Source organism: Prionailurus viverrinus, chromosome B1, assembly GCF_022837055.1.
Source record: "Prionailurus viverrinus isolate Anna chromosome B1, UM_Priviv_1.0, whole genome shotgun sequence".
In the NCBI taxonomy this organism is placed as follows: Eukaryota; Metazoa; Chordata; class Mammalia; order Carnivora; family Felidae; genus Prionailurus; species Prionailurus viverrinus.
Window position 1 is genome coordinate 109,420,605 of NC_062564.1, and position 17,613 is coordinate 109,438,217.

Here is a 17,613-nt window from a genome sequence, read left to right on the forward strand (position 1 = left end):
TTACTTCTCCAAATGCATATTCCTGAAGGAAAAAACATTTTCAACAAAATCTGTGCCATTTAAACACTCAAAATGTATTTAAGTATTTTCTGCACACCTCGGCTTCTCAATGTAGTATTGTTACCTGTCTGGCCCATTTAATCCTCAAAGCAAAAAGGCAAAGTCCAGTCTACAAGAGCGGTAGGCACACATTTTATGACCACCATGTCAGGCCTGGGAACATTCCTGTTCTCTCTGAACTCACAATGACTGTGAGATCCAGTGCTGACAAAGCTAAAAATGCTGCATTTCCTCCTCCCTAGAAAAAGTTTGAACCCTTAGGAGTATAACCACCCAGGGTCACCTGGTTGGCTCACTTGGTTAAGTCTCTGACTTCTGCTCAGGCCATGATCTCACAGTTCATGTGTTCGAGCTCTGTATCCAGCTCTCTGCTGTCAGCACAGAGCCTGCTTCGGATCCTCTGTCCTCTTCTCTCTCTCTGACCCTCCCACACTGGTTCTCTCCTTCTCTCTCTCTTTCAAAATAAATAAAAAATAAACTTAAAAAATAAAAAATAAATTAAAAAATTAAGAGTATAACCACCCATATGAGTGAGCACTAAGAACTGATATTAAGGATACACAGTGTGCCCTTCATCCCCGGGAACCATTACCTCTGCCTTTTACTAACCAGACTAATAATGCTACTGCTATTGATTCTTCTGACTTATGTCTTACTGTCACTAGACCTCCAATTTCAGTATAAAATATTCACTACTTCTAGAAAGGTAATACATTAAATTGCTGTCGGCCATTAACACAGCACTAAACAAATTTCTTAGACTTGATCTTTGCTACTGCTAACTGCATCTGAAACAAGGTGGTTTTAGTAAAAGAATAGGAGATGGGGATTTGGGAACATAAGGCAGTCTGAGCCACAGTTAAGGCTGACTGAGGTGCTACAGAGGTGTTGCTGGCGCCAGGGTTCCGATTAGGGGGAAAGCAAAGCAGAGGGGAAGAGAGCCTTAGAAAGATTCTGGGTGGTGGGGGCTTGGGGCCAGTCAGGCCGGTGGGGGCCATTGCTGAAATGGAGCGAATAAAGAAAGTGAAGAATAGAAAGAGAAATCAAAAGGTCACATGTTAACTATGGCAATTTTTTACTAAGGCTGGCCACATTTTAGAGAAATTATGAAATTTGGTGAAGGGATGATATTGCTAAATTATTCCTAGCAGGTTAAAACATTTTGTTAAAGATTGCCTGCTTTACGTACTCAACACAAATGCGTATTAATGAAACCAGTAATGTGCAAAGATTATTTATTTATGGTTTTCAAACAAAAATGGTATTGTATCAACTCCACTGGGTACGCTTTGTCCAGTTTGATGTTCTAATTAGCAATTCTTAGCATGATTAAATGCTAAATACACAGCTGTGTGAGGCTTCAGCTGGTAGTAACCAGTAGTGCCTAATACTGACTTTTTAAAAGAGAAAAACAAAAGTACTCAAATACTGGATACAAAACTTTCGAGGCCTTATTCAGCTGAAAGAAGCAAAGTTATAAATATAAACAGGAGTTATATATAACATGTCGATAAAGCTAAGAGATGTAGTATTTGTCAACTCTGTAGAAAAGCTGTTTGGACTAAAAGAAAATAAGCCAAGCCGAAGGAACTTACTTGGTTGAGCTCACGTTATGACACATTACATATGGATCTCCATTAAATCATCGTAATTTTTAAAAAAGACCTTATTACTAAGTAAGTCTAGAGAGATAAGCTATCTACTCTGAAACATTATTAAAGAAAACCCATATACTTTTTGAAAAAAAGGAACTTTTCTGTATGCACCTGAAAAAAAGTTGTACATATCTAGCACATAAATAACGTCACTCTTTCCTAACTTTCTTCTGGTAACATCCAACATCTATAAATAGCTAAAAAACAGTGGAGATTTTTCTATCTCCATAACAGAAGTGACCCAAATTACATGCGTCAGTATAAATTTCTACCCTTTAAATGGTAAAGATCCTGTAAACAGATCTCATTTGAAGTTTTATTTATGAAGCAAATTACCTAAGGCTTAAATGAAAGAACTGTAAGTTGCAAAAAGAAAACCAAATTCACTGTTTGGTAGGCACAGTAATATAAAACAGGTTAGTACTAAGTGCCTCAGATGATTGCTTATTCTGAATCATAGGTATTTCTGACTAAGCCAAGTTTTTATGCCCTTCCCTAAGCTTTGGCAGCATAGAGGACAAGATCCCTCCTTCTAACTTCTCTATATAATATTCAACTAAGTATGTACTTTACCAAAATGAAATTAAATCTGCAAAGGCCTTAAGCATTTTCTTATTTCAATTTTTGCCTTTCAGAAGAAACACATTTTGCAAAATCTATTCACAAATTATCTACCATAAAAAGCTGAAAGACCAGAATTTTTCAAGTGAGAAGAAACCAATGTATATATATATATGGCTTGTGTCCTAAAATTCTCTTTGAGATTACAGTTCAAGAAGAAAAATAAAACTTGTTCAATAAAAGTAGTAATTCAATTATATTCTCTGGGAACTATCTATCATGCTACTGGAAGCCAAAAGAAAGCTGGAGTAGCCATACTTATATCAGACAAACTAGACTTTAAATTAAAGGCTGTAACAAGAGATGAAGAAGGCCATTATATAATAATTACAGGGTCTATCCATCAGGAAGAGCTAACAATTATAAATGTCTATGCACTGAATACCGGAGCCCCCAAATATATAAAACAATTACTCATAAACATAAGCAAGCTTATTGATAAGAATGTGGTAATTGCAGGGGACTTTAACACCCCACTTACAGAAATGGATAGATCATCTAGACACACAGTCAATAAAGAAACAAGGGCCCTGAATGATACATTGGATCGGATGGACTTGACAGATATATTTAGAACTCTGCATCCCAAAGCAACAGAATATACTTTCTTCTTGAGTGCACATGGAACATTCTCCAAGATAGATCATATACTGGGTCACAAAACAGCCCTTCATAAGTATACAAGAATTGAAATTATACCATGCATACTTTCAGACCACAATGCTATGAAGCTTGAAACCAACCACAGGAAAAAGTCTGGAACCTCCAAAAGCATGGAGGTTAAAGAACACCCTACTAAAGAATGAGTGGGTCAACCAGGCAATTAGAGAAGAAATTAAAAAATATATGGAAACAAACGAAAATGAAAATACAACAATCCAAACGCTTTGGGATGCAGCGAAGGCAGTCCTGAGAGGAAAATACATCACAATCCAGGCCTATCTCAAGAAACAAGAAAAATCCCAAATACAAAATCTAACAGCACACCTAAAGGAAATAGAAGCAGAACAGCAAAGGCAGCCTAAACCCAGCAGAAGAAGAGAAATAATAAAGATCAGAGCAGAAATAAACAATATAGAATCTAAAAAAACGGTAAAGCAGATCAATGAAACCAAGAGTTGGTTTTTTGAAAAAATAAACAAAATTGACAATTATATTCTCTGGAAGAAAATGAATTGTCTGTATTGTGCAAAATAAAACCAAATGATGGTGTGAATTAAAAAAAAAATTTAATGTTTATTTATTTTTGAGACAGAGAGAGACAGAGCATGAACGGGGGAGAGGCAGAGAGAGAGGGAGACACAGAATCTGAAACAGGCTCCAGGCTCTGTGCTGTCAGCACAAAGCCCGACGTGGGGCTCGAACTCAGGGACCACGAGATTGTGACCTGAGCCCAAGTCAGATGCTTAACCAACTAAGCCACCCAGGCGCCCCTGAATTTTTAATCATAAATTCTTATAAGACCAAAACTACTCACCTTAATACTATTTCTTTTTTTTTTTAATTTTTTTTTCAACGTTTATTTATTTTTGGGACAGAGAGAGACAGAGCATGAACGGGGGAGGGGCAGAGAGAGAGGGAGACACAGAATCGGAAACAGGCTCCAGGCTCCGAGCCATCAGCCCAGAGCCTGACGCGGGGCTCGAACTCACGGACCGCGAGATCGTGACCTGGCTGAAGTCGGACGCTTAACCGACTGCGCCACCCAGGCGCCCCCTTAATACTATTTCTAATGATAGCTTATGATTTACTAGAAAAATCAAAGCTTTGCTACATATAAATTGTAAAATTCCTTTGCTATAGCTATCCCTTGCCCATCCTCTGTGAGCCTCCACCTTCATGAACTATTACTGAGACTATATCTACACAGAAAGTCTGCTTGACTTCAGTTCTGTCAACATAACTACACCAGAGATCAAAATGTTTTAAAGATATAAATCTACATTTTAATTATGTATGGTGCCTAAAATGTTCTATTCCATATCATCACTGAAGTGGAGGAAACTTAAAAACTAATCCAATCCTGCCCACTGACCTGCCCGCAATTTAATGATAAAGAAATGGGGACCCAGAAAGGTAAAGTGATCTTCCTGAGAACCTCCTTGAGACCTTGAATATATATAATTTCCTGGTTCCCAGTGAGCACTCTTTCAACTTTACCAATGGACCGATGCAGCAGACATAAGAAAATGTTAAAGGAGAGCATAAATTTAGTTTTTTGTTGCTACTTATCTACTCAGTAAACAACTAAAATTGTCCAGTGATGTAGGACCCCTGCATATGTCCCCAACTAACATGTGGAAACACCCAATTCAGCAGTAGTGATAACTGGTGGACTTTCCATTCTTGAAACACTCATTTCTTAGATTCTAAAACACCATTCTTTCCTGGATTTTCCTCACCTCCCCGAGTTCTTGAAGTCTCGTCTTCCTTTACAAAGCTTGTACATGGTTGAGTATTGTTGGCTCAAACCAAAGTCCTCCTTTCTTTCCACACCTCTCTGTAAGTAATTTCATGTATTCCTAATGCTTTAGTCCAGTCTCTTGGAAGATGACCCCCACATTTGAATACCCAGCCCTGACTTTTCCTCTCAGCTCTATGCTCATATCTTCAAAGGTCAGTCTGACATTTGTGCTCATAGATCCCTGGTTTCTCAGATTTAATATGTCCAAACTGAACGATGTCTTTTCTCTCAAAAACCCGCTCATCCTTCAATCTTTCCCTTTAACGAAATGCCTTTGACTGGTTACTCTTGCAGGAAACCTGCTGTTTTCTTAGAATCCCCTTCACCCAACTCCACCCCAGTTAATTCTACCTCCCAAATATACTTGGAAACATCCCTCTTCTCACCAGCCCACCACTTCCATGAGTTATGGCAACATTCACTCAATTGGACCTCATGTCTTCTCTCTCTCCTTCTAACAAGATTTCCCCACAAAGTAACCAGAGCAATTCTTTCTAAAAGAAAATCCAATCACTTTTAACTCACTGAATAAAATCCGAACCCCTTACAGTGTATAAGGGCTTCTGTGAGATGATCTCTGCTCAGCTGTCAATGTTTACCTGAGCCACTTTGCCCTAGCCACTTGCCTCCTCCTCTTCAGCCTCACTGAACTTTCTCAGGTCTTCAAAATGCACCTTGGGATGATGTGTTCACTGACAGGAATGTTCCCCTCCCGTGGCTGGCTCCAACCTCTCATGAAGCCCTACTTTATCTCCTGAGAAGACTTCTTCGTCTCCATCAATGCACCCTGATGGGTTTCCTCCACAACACTTTAGTGCTGAAATTATGGATCTTATTAATTTATTTACATCTTTATTAATCATTTCTCCCATGAGACTCTAAGTGGCACAAACAAAGAAACCGGACTTGCACTTAATATTGCTAGTTCAGTGCCTGGTACATTTTAGGCTCTCAGTAAGTACATACCGAATGCATAACAAAATGGCTATCTATTCCTTTTCTGAACGGCCATCCCTTTGTGATATGCAAAAGCTTCTCACTGCCCCCAACACAAAAAAAGTTCTCAAAGGACCTTGCAGTGAAAAAGAAAATGTCAAGCTGGTTTCACTGCTCCTCATGATGGCCTGGAACTGGTAGTCAGGGAATTTATTTAGCTTCAAAGTTTTAGTAATAATTTGTCCCGCTACTTGAGCTGCTTTGCACTGATAAAAGCTCTGGAAATCTATAGCTTAAAAATAATTTCATCTCATTTTTTGCAAAATAAATTGGGCAAATACATAGGCTTTTACAGCTGGAAATTACATTAATTCAAAAAATATATATTAAGGCCTATACATGCAGAGTGCTGTGGCATGAGGTATGGAAGTGGGTGGGATATAAAAGATGAGCCAGGACCTCTGCTCTCAAAGAGTTTTGCTTCCTCCATTACTCTTTCTGAAAATGTTCAGTTTTTTAAAACCTAGTGTTCTTATTTCTATTTTTATTTTATTTTGGAGAGAGAGCATGCATGTGAGCAGGGGAGAGGGCTGAGGGAGAGGGAAAGAGAGAATCCTAAGTAGGAACCAAGCTCAGTGTGGAGCCTGATGTAGGGCTCGATACCACAACCCTGGAATCATGACCTGAGCTGAAATCAAGACTCTGAGCTCAACTGACTGAGTCACCCAAACAACCCAGAACCTAGCGCTCTTCTTAAAGCGCTACACAAATTAAATATTTTCAACTGAGATTAAAAGAACTTTTCTCTAACTCGAATTAGGGATAGAACAATTTAACAGGCATTTATTAAGTGGTTGTGATAGTCAAAGAAGTGTAAAATCCGGTCAGCTTACTTGGTAAGTTTATCTTTACTATATCATATATTTGACATTTTTTGATCTAAAAAGCAGAAGCAAATCAAGGGAAATAACATCCTCAACATAGCATAAAGGTTTCCTCTCTTGTATCAGAAGACAATTGTCCCGAGAAGCTATCCTGTCAAAAAGCTACCGTATGAAATAATCTTAATTATATGTAAATGCCCATTTTAATAAGCACTCTTCTCTGAAGCAAACTTTTCAGGAAAAAGGAACACAGGCCTCTCTGTGACCCTCTTTCTTTTCTTCTCTCTCTTTCATATCCCATAGCACTTTTATCTTACAGCACTTTCTATAACGAATGCCTGTTAACAGTCTAATTATATTGGTAGAATCACAACTTTTGAGTCTTCTCCTAAAAGTGGTCCCCTGTAACAGCAGTAAGTGCTGCTTTGCAAAAAATATCTTGACAGAAAGCCAAAGGAAAATGGTGGAGGTACATGTTTCCCATTCTGGCCCATTCTGTGCCTCATTTGGTAGCACAATTGCTTCTGATTGTATGGAGGGTCTCTTGGGCTGTGACTGCTTTGTGTCCAACGTTTAAAGAATACGCCTCCTTCCACAAATGCCCAGGGTTCTGGTCTGCATAGCTTTGTCATTTTTATTTTGGCACCCAGTTCCTGTTGCTGAGTACAGGCAAATCGCAGGCACTGCGAGCACCTTGCTGCCTCTCCCCTGTGCTTTGTGAAATGATCTTTCTTTGGCATTGTGCTAGGAGGAGTTTCTATACCTCTCTGATTCCAGATGGAATTAGAACACATTCAGGATTAAGAAGTGCCTGAAAAACTCTGTCCCATTACTTCAGTGCCTATTTCTCTTTGGCTGTTTATCCAATTTTCTTGCTATAAGTACCCATTACAAAGTAACCCTCTGCCCCAAGTTGACTCTGGGCATATCAGACAGGAACCAGTATTTTCCTTAAGTACATGTTCAGGATTTGCAAACTTATGAGAGATGCCTTCAAAGTTAAAAAAATAAAGTGGTTCTCATGGCATAAAAATATTTCCTGAGCAAGCAAGCTGACATAAAGACTGCACACTAAAAAATAAATCCTTTCTCATATTTTTTATTTATAGTATGCCAATAATGGGTAGCTGGCATTTATAGAATGCTACATAAAATATATGGCATTCTGTTCACTACTAAATTTTGGATATAAGACTGTAGATAAGAAAAAACGTGATTTCAGCATATAACTTCTTAGAATTTTAGAAAACAGGCATTTTCATAATGTGACTTTAAAATCATAGCCTGCTTTGGGGCTCCTGGGGAACTCAGTCAGTTAAGCGTCCAACTCTTGGTTTTGGCTCAGCTCATGATCTCATGCTTCATGAGTTCAAGCCCCACATCAGGCTCTGTGCTGTCAGTGCATAACCTGATAGGGATTCTCTCTCTCTGCCCCTACCCTGCCTGTGCACTCCCTCTCTCTCTCTCTCAAAATAAATAAAGAAAAACTTAGAAAAATAAAATCATAGTCTGCTTTGATCAAATACTATACGTTAACCTGGGATAAAATACTTTCAGAATGTTGTAAAAACAGAAAAAGAAAATAGTGGAGATGAATGAAGAAATAGGGAAAATAGTTGATGGTATTCATTCTGAAAAGCATAACTAACTATTATTAACATGGTTGCACACGGACATTCTGTTTAGGACTGTGTCTTAAAGCAATGGTTGATAATTCAATAGCATCATCTTAATTTCACAATGCAGAGGTGTAAGATAATAAGCTCCCCATGTGTATAACAGAAACCAGGGCTCTTCTAGTTATTGAAATACACACATACACATTACACAATTTATGCTGAAAACAAGTGTCTAGAAGGGAGAAAACCTATAATGATCACAAAAAAAATTCCATTCTCATGCCAAATATATTACATAATACAATTAAAATGTATAGATCACACAGCTTGTCTGCAAAGTATGGTTAGTCCTCAGACCAGCAAGCATCAGCATCAGCTAGGAATTTGTCAGAAATTAGTATGCCCATCCCAGACCTACTAACTGGCCAGTCAATCTATGTTTTGACAAGAATGTCATGGCATTCTGATCCAAACAATACTGAGGAACTGGGGCAGGATACAGAGATATTGCAAGAAACCAGGATAAAGACTGGGGTTTGTTGCTGAGTCTGCATTCTAGATCTTAGAAGAAAATCTAGAATTTATTTATGTTTTTAGGTTTCTAGGCTATCCAATCTAATAATCTAGTTTACGGGGTCTGAGTGTGGAGGAGAATCTGGGGAGAGTCTCTGGTTAGAAGGCAGGCAGTCATTTATTCGCCCTAAGCTCTTTTAGGAATGGGAAGCACAGACATAGGAAATGAACAGGGGTAGAGCCAGCAGGACAGGGGTTAGAGTCCCAATTGCTCCATGTAAAGGTCTGAAAAGCCACAGACAGTATCATTGAGCCTAAGGAAGCTGGCATTCCCAAGTACCATGAAGCTACACCCTTAATTCTCTTACCCTTGAGAAATGTACCCATCTGCTTCTACTAATTTCTCACAACACTCAAATGGGCTAATGTCACATTATCTCACTTGTCATTTTCCTTCTATTTCTGTGAGAATGAGGATGAGAAAAGAGGATGAAAGAAAGAGAAATAAAGATCCCCAGGACAGGAGCAGAAGGACCACGTGCCAACCCCTAAAATAAGTAGAGGGGAAGATGTGGAGACTTCCTCCACGCCCCCCCTTGGCCCCTGAAACCATTCTATTTGCCATGTGGAAAATAGTAAGTGATAATGATTCAGCAATTATAGCTCATCTTAATAGGAGCTACTTAATAGGAGCTACTAAAACAATAATAGATGCAACAACTGCCACCACCAGCTTTGCCATGGCTCTCGCACACCAATCCCTCCAAGGTAAGCACTGCCGTCCTCACTTTAATGAGGCTGAATCGCTCATCCAAGAGTCCTGTGAAGGCCAAGATTAAAAGTCAGGGCCATTTGGCTGAAAAAGCCCATGTTTTTCCACTTTGCTACTTCTGCCACAAGCTCCAGTAAAGTTGGTACAAAAAATTCCATAAACAAAAGTATGAATTAGGTAGTTTGTCTCCAGTGACACTGAATCTTCAGAAGCTCATGCTCACTCCATCCTCTCCGTCAAAATCTGCACTCAGGAATAGGTCTGGCAAACTCAACTGACAGTAGAGATTTTAATTTCAAAAATAGAACTGTTTGGCTTACAATGACATGAATATCATACCAAAAACTTGGTACCAACAGCAATTTAATTGCGAAAACTGGAATTTGTAAAGATGATCAGTTAAAAAGATTTCCCTTAACACGGCCAGTGTTTGAATTAATATCTACATAAACAATTCTATCGGGCATCCTAAAGCTTAAATACCTAATAGCAGAAGAAGGAAGGTGTTTAAAAATCCTATCAGACTGTGTACCTTCAATTATATTTGGATCTTGTATCATATCAGGAAATCTTTGTAAACCCATAATGCTTACAGAAGCAACTGATAAGCTATTTAAAACTACAGTGCAGCTTAGAAAATTACCATATCAGTAAACTGAACAATAAGTTACTGATGGTTCTAACAGTGCCTGATATACTTCCTGGATAGATTCATTGAGCAAGGTAATCTGGTTTCTTACCACAAAATAAAGACAAAATATATGATCAACCTATAAAACTTTTGCAGTAAATATCTCCAACAACATTTTACATAAATAAGTTCCCAAAGCGAATCTATCACTTCTGCCCAACTATCCTGTGGTAGTGAATATTTAAGCTCAGAATTAGTCATTGGAACTACCTCATTAGTCTCTTTCCAACATTACACTTGTCAATTTCTGATCCCCGCACAGCTGCTAACAGCACAATAGTACTATATAGATGAAGACATTTTACTAAGTCATTTGTGAGTGATGGCATTCAAAATGAGGAACCTGTAACAAAGGATATATAATTTGATTAAATGATACTTATTTAAAAGTGGGCATTTTAGGGGCACCTGGGTGGCTCAGTCAGTTAAGCATCCAACTTCAGCTGAGGTCATGATCTCACGGTTCATGAGTTCGAGCCCCTCGTTGGGCTCTGTGCTGACAGCTCAGAGCCTGAAGCCTGCTTCAGATTCTGTCTCCCTCTCTCTCTGCCTCTCCCTTGAATGCTCTCTCTCTCAAAAATAAAATAAACATTAACAAAATTTTTTTAAGTGGGCATTTTAATCAATGTGGTACAATGGTTATAATCCCATCTGTAGCTTTATATTTCATGATAATATAATTTATATGTAACACAGTATTAAAATGGCAGGAGTTTTCCCACAACTGCTGTACTCTTGGATCAAATTTGTTAGCACCAGCAACTGTGGTCCCATTTCTCAGCCTAGACACTTCATTCATTATTCGGGAAGTCAGCTTTCCATTACTATATGTAATAGTAAGGAATGGCTTACAGGTGAATCAATGGAAACTGAAAATGGAAAGCCAATGTTTTGCTTCTCAGTTTTATTCTTCTTCTTATAACCTGATCTGCTCACAAGTGGTTAATCTAATGAATCTGTTGTTCAATATCTCATTTTCCCCAAAACGTTTCTCTGTGAGAGAGTTCTGGCAAATAACAAAATGACAAGCAGTGAGTATTTCACGACCCTGTCCTTGGTCTCATGCTCTTTCTTATCTCTGCTTATCTCTTATCTGTATCTCTCCCCAGAACTATGTTTCCCTAAATTAAAAATGTTTCTACAACTGGTGAATTGAAGATGCCCTTAATACTTCTCGCCTGTCAATAAAGCACCTCTGAGGCATACCAAATGAGTACCTTACCCACCCCAAAACATCTTTCAAGACAGCAAGAGCTGGGCTGATTCGCTCTACTAACCCTGTTCCCGTGCATATTTGGAACACAGTAGAGGCCATTTAGTTCACCAACTGAGTAATGTATAATGATCTTTTGTCAATATCAATAACATTATGTAGCAATTCTAATTCATTAAAATAACTTAGCTTGGAATGTTTGCTTGCTTAATGGCTGGGATGGTATGTGGACATAAATTAGAAAGAAACAGATAATGCCTATACTATTAACAACATTGTTGGACTAGCTGAAACCTATTTCTTTTGGCAACTATTTCTATTTGATGCAGTTCATTTAATCTTAAACATTCACCGAATGCCTACCATTTTCTGGGTACTCAGGGGAGAAAGATGAATTAAGTAGAGGATCCAGCCCCTTTGAGGCATCCACACTCTAGTTACGAAGAAAGCCATGTGAAAAACCAATGTTTAAAGTACAATCTATTAATTGCAAAAACAGTTTGGGACTGTAGAAGCAGAACAGTGGCAGAGATCAGCTGCCCGGCAGGGTCAGATCATTTCATCAATGAGAAATCATTTAAAAATTATCACTTGAAATATGTTAATTTTAAAAACTAGGGTGCACCTAGGTGGCTCAGTGGGTTAAGCATCTGACTTCGGCTCAGGTCATGATCTCATCATGGTTCATGGGTTCGAGCCCTGTGTTGGACTCTGTGCTGACAGTTCAGAGCCTGAAGCCTGTGCTTCTGTGTCTCCCTCTCTCTCTGCCCCTCCCCCACTCATGCTCTGTCTCTCTCAAAAAATGAATAAATGTTGAAAAAAATTAAAAATTAATAGACTCTTTAAGTAAATGTATGATTCCTTAGTAGCATTATTATTTCCCACTAATAAAACTGCTAAAAGCTTTAATCACTCTCTGTTAGATATTATTTCATTCACATTTAAAACTTAAAGGACCTAATCAAGTAGGGATCTATTTCCACACCCCTTTCCTGCCCAAGGCAAATCTTTTTTAAAAAAAATCTGTATTCATGTTCTCTACCACCCTGCAATGATAGAGTAAGATATAATCCAATCTGGACCTCTTCTCCTTCATTGACACATTTTAAGGACCCATACTCTAGGGAGTCAGGTAGTAAATAATACTGCAAGTTAGGCACATAGCTAATGTGCATTGTTAAATAACTGTATTATCAAGGAACTCAACTGCTTCACTCTGTGCTAATAAAACACCTTGCAATCAAAAGCATTTGGACGGGGCTGATTGCTACTATTAAATCTCTAAAGCATAAGTAAGAGTATGCATGACTTAAAATTTGACTCTCGTATTAAGTCCTCACAATCTTTGAGATATCAAATAGTGGAGAAATATTCGTCTCTGCACAGTTTTGTGTACACTACAAATGTGTAAATGAGTAAAATGAGTACCAAGAGATGTAGGCATCTTGACAAAACATCTAATCACAGCGAAATAATCCACATTTTACTTGGCTGTGCCACAAACCAGCTGTATGGCCTTGGATGGGACACTCAAATTCACTGAATCTCCTATGTGACAAATGAATGGACTATTCTCTGTATTTTGAGGGGAGAAAAATAAACTAAATTAATGGAACTGAACTAGATGCTCTCTAGAGTTTCTCTAGGCTCAAACATTATGAAAGCTTCTAAAAAGTGTCTTTTAGAAATTTTCTGTAGCCTTTCATCCCAGGTTTTGAAATGAAATCCCACTGTCAAATCATTTCCAGACATCTGGAACACCTAATCCATCCCCAGTGTAAGATACCAAGGCAGTTAACAATTAAGCTGTTATTAGTGAATCATGTGTTCTAAACGGCCACTTGCTGGGCCCTATTATTTTAGTGTCACAACCATGACCTGAAAATAATACAGGCATTTGAGAAACTCATTAGCTTGTAGAACCCCAAGGTGCAGTTTATCATATCAGAGAAATCTACTAGAGAAATCCCAGTAGGAACATATGTGTTCCTAAGCATATAAAACCTCACCAGAGTAAGAAATATCTGAAAGTGTAAGACACATCATTCTTCAAAATATTCCCTGGTGAAAAACTTTGTAAGTGGCATACTGAACTGAAAACGGCCCTTCACACTTACGAACTAAGTAAGACACTTTCAATGGGAATAATACATTTACCTAGATCTACATAACACATGCACATACCATAACTGGCACAGCCAAAGTGTCCATTGCAAATAAAAAGCACACCCTTAAAAGAATCATTACAAAACACCCAAAGAGAAAAAAAGAACAGGGAAGCCCCCAAAGTAGGTCAAACCAGCATCACCCTAGAAATTATGCAAATCAGAAAACATTTGGAGTAATAATCGTATATAAGGCTCCAAACCCACTCAAAAGATGCTTTAAAAGTAAAATAAAATAGTGAAACTAATGGGCAGAGGGACCCATGGGGGAAAAGATAAGCTTGGGTTATAGGAAAAAAAGAAACATTCTCACATGCTATGTATGTATCTTAATGAAGGGTAGTGGATATAAAACAAAACATAAAATATTATTCTGTGCTTATGTAGCTCAAGTTGCTGCAACTCAAGACAGATGTACAGGGACTGAAGATTCATCAGAACATTCCTTTTCATCATGCATTTCTTTTTCAGTCCGAAGGGAGACAGCACCAAAACAGAAACCAAATAGAGCAGGCAGAACGACAGTGCTCTGGTTGAGAAAAAAAAAATGAACACCGGGAAGGAACAGGGCTCATCTGTGTAATATTATGAATGACTCAGAGTAAAAACAGACTTGCTTATCAAGTCTTGTAGAAGCTACTTCTAAATCTGATTTTAGCTACCTTTAGGAAGAGGAGTTAATATATAACACAGTGACTCTGGCAGAGAATACTTAAGGATTCGAAATCAGCTTGGATAAATTTGTGAATGGCTGAGAAAAGCTGAGGTTAATTCCTATCCTTTATATTTGATGCAGAGAGAACAATTGTGCCCTCACAGCCTCCATTGGCGACATCTGATTGAAATGCTAGGGTGGTATGGGCCACAAATCTGGCAAGTTCTATTTTTTTCATGTTACACGAAATATATCAAGGTGTTATTTATTAAATATACTTCTAATAAATGGATTAGAAAAGCCTATAGGCTGGCGTATATTCCAATCACATTCTTTCTCCATGAGAAAATGCTGCCCAGTGATTGTCCTTATCTGATGCATATATAAAAATGTCTGGATTTGCTCTTCATCAAGTCCTTAACAAATTTTTTTTGATACGTAGTGACGAGAGCTAGAAATGAGTAATTTAGCAGAGTTGTTGTGAGTGGCTCTTTTCAGATTTTCAAGAATAGAAATAGTTTCAGTAGAGAACAAAATCCTAGAACAACTCGTTGCTTCCTGGTAAATGACATCAGATGCTGAGATTAAATACAGAGAACCAATCTGGGGTTAGGAAACCCTACAACAACAGATATGTGAGCATGGTTCCTGCACGTTTGAGATACCTAAGAAAACACACTGTGATGGAGAAGAGAACACAAGGGATTTACTGACAGCTCAACCAGGAAAAAAGAATTTAGGTCTGACTTAGATATGAGACAGGCTTTGTTCAAGTTCAATCAGTTCCATCTCTGAAATGAAATTGCAATGGGACAGGATTTCTTTAAAAGAGTTATAGTTGCTTACTAAAAATTAGTTGGCTCCCTAGTTTGATGGAAGTTACTACCTCGTTTTCATTGTTGGACTTTCTTGTGGTTGTGATTGCTGAAAGGAGAACCTCTATTTACATGGTCTCCTATTTATTTGAGTTCACTGAACCTAATCTAGATGTGGAGACCTGTAATCGTGCTTCTGGCAAAGAACAGAGGGAACTCTGTTTAATTAAAAGCAAAAAAAACTCACATTCATTAAAGCTAACTATCTAATAACTACATTCTCCTCACACACTATCATTATTACTTAATCAAAAATAGATTTCTCAGCCACTCTATTGACCATATAGAATGGCCCCTCAGCAGTGTAGAAATGCTCCATCAAAGCAGGAACGTGTTCCAGGGGAATGGCATCCACAAAAGAAGGGACCCTGGTAGGGATCTATCGTCTTAACTACTTTTTAGAGCAGCATCGGTTAGCCAACAATAACCAATCCTATCTCTTCCGAAACTCAAAACCAATTAAATTCACCTCTGTATTTAGAAAAGATTACCAAGGAGTTCAGCAAACCTTACTTCTGGTAGTGGGCTGGCCGGTTTGGTTAGGATTCCTCCTACATACACAACATTAGGCAGAGTGGGTCTCGGGAACTCCAGTGCTACATCTGTACACAGCATCCACAGACTGGACCCATGGACCAAGTCATACATGGACTTCTCCGGCAGCAGGTTGTACTTCTGCATTATCCTTTCATACTTGGGAAGAACCAGAAAGCTGACCCCTAATCTGGAAATGAGGTAAACGCCGGTATTTTTCATCCTTTGCAGCAAGTTCATGTGGTCTGTGAGGAGTGAGTTAAACTCTGGGACGTAAGCTAATGGGGCAGGAGCACCCACTTCAGCAGGATACCAAAGGCCAGTTGAAAATACAGCATATTTAACCCCTAAAAGATGAGCTATCACAAATCCACACATGTCATTAGGGTCCACCAGCAGCAGGTCAAACTTTTCCTTTTTTAGACCCTGAATCAGGGCACGGTTGCCAACCATCATATCACAGTTCTTAGTATAGTGATCCAGTATGTCAAACAGTTCGATTGCTGTCAATCTCCCAGAGAAAATATTCCGCATTTTGGACTGCAGGAAAGCATCCGAGGTGGTACTGTTAAAAATCCCTGGGTAGCGCTGGAGGCTGTAATGATTAGATGGCGCGATGTCTCTGCCTTCAGAGAGAAGAAACACTGTACGGTGGCCTCTCTCGTGCAAGGCTGAGGCTAGTGTCTTGAAAATGTACATATGGCTTTCAAACATAATTGGCGGCACGATGATGATTTTGGCAGCCTTCGCTATCCCAACCGCACTCCACAGGAGCACGAAATACGGAGTGTAAGACTTCATCGCTGAAATGACAACCAGAAAAAGACTTAAAACAAAGTATAGTCCTTACCATTCAAAACAAACAATCACAAAGACTTCTTTCAAAGTATTTGATGATCCAATATTTTGTCTAAGGATCACTGTTTAAAAGTATCCTGATATTTGTTCTAATTACCTCCCTATTTTTAAAAGATAATTTTTGTAAAGTACAGAAATGACAGCAAAGCTGACTGAAACTGAAATACATTTAAAATACATCCGTTGCAGAGCACATAACTCCATCAGTAATAGAGAACTAGATACTTACTGAGAACTAGATTTCAGAAATCTGAAATAAAACTTCTATAAGATTGAATGAAAGATCTCTCTTCTTCGAATAATCACAATGCAATATCTATGAAACATTGTTTATCTTCCTTTAAATTTTTTTTGATGTTTATTTATTTTTTGAGAGAGAGACAGAGCAGGAGTGGGGGATGGGGAGAGAGAGATGGAGACACAGAATCCAATGCAGGCTCCAGGCTCTGTTTGAGCTGTCAGCACAGAGACCAACCAGGGCTCGAACCCACAAACGGCGAGATCATGACCTGCGCCGAAGCTGGTGCTTAACCAACTGAGCTACCCAGGTGCCCCAACACTGTTTATCTTTTAATTGAACATTAATGTTAATCCCAGGAAGAAGGGCCAAGATTTTTTATTTCTGGGTTCATCAGCATGTATGTGTCTCTTTAAATCATTTTATCACAGCAGTTACTTTCCCAATTATGACCAAAGCATACCAAAGAAAGATTGTTTTAAAAAATAATCCTTTCAAGTAACAGTTCTATATAAAGGACATTTTTCTACAGGAAAGATTACATTCAGTGTGAATTTCCCCTCTATCTAAATACACTTATGTATCCTGGCAGTCTCTATGTAATTTATAGCAATTTGCTAATTCATTTCCGGACATTAAAAGAAAAACTTTTAACAGAAAAGTTCAAGGGAGTTAACCAGATCTATGTAAATGTTTATAGAAGTGATTGATTAACAAGTGTGTGCCAGACCACACTTCCTGTGTTGTACTTGTAAGTCAGGTGCAAATGGCAAGTTAGATCATGGTTGTACGGGTGATACCTATCACTTCTACCTTTTCATGTTAGTGGATTATGTACAATAGTTAGAGTTGTCCTCAAT

At 38.4% G+C, this 17,613-nt stretch overlaps 1 protein-coding gene across 3 annotated transcripts in view; it reads right to left on the reverse strand.

The window, feature by feature from the left end:
- Positions 1-17,613, reverse strand: part of UGT8 (UDP glycosyltransferase 8) — an 87,185-nt gene that overhangs the window by 40,361 nt on the left and 29,211 nt on the right. For all 3 annotated transcript variants that reach the window (XM_047857510.1, XM_047857511.1, XM_047857509.1), the window contains exon 2: positions 15,637-16,460. In XM_047857510.1, coding sequence (XP_047713466.1) covers positions 15,637-16,458 — 822 coding nt within the window. In that variant the 5' untranslated portion in view covers positions 16,459-16,460. The remainder of the gene's footprint in view (positions 1-15,636; positions 16,461-17,613) is intronic.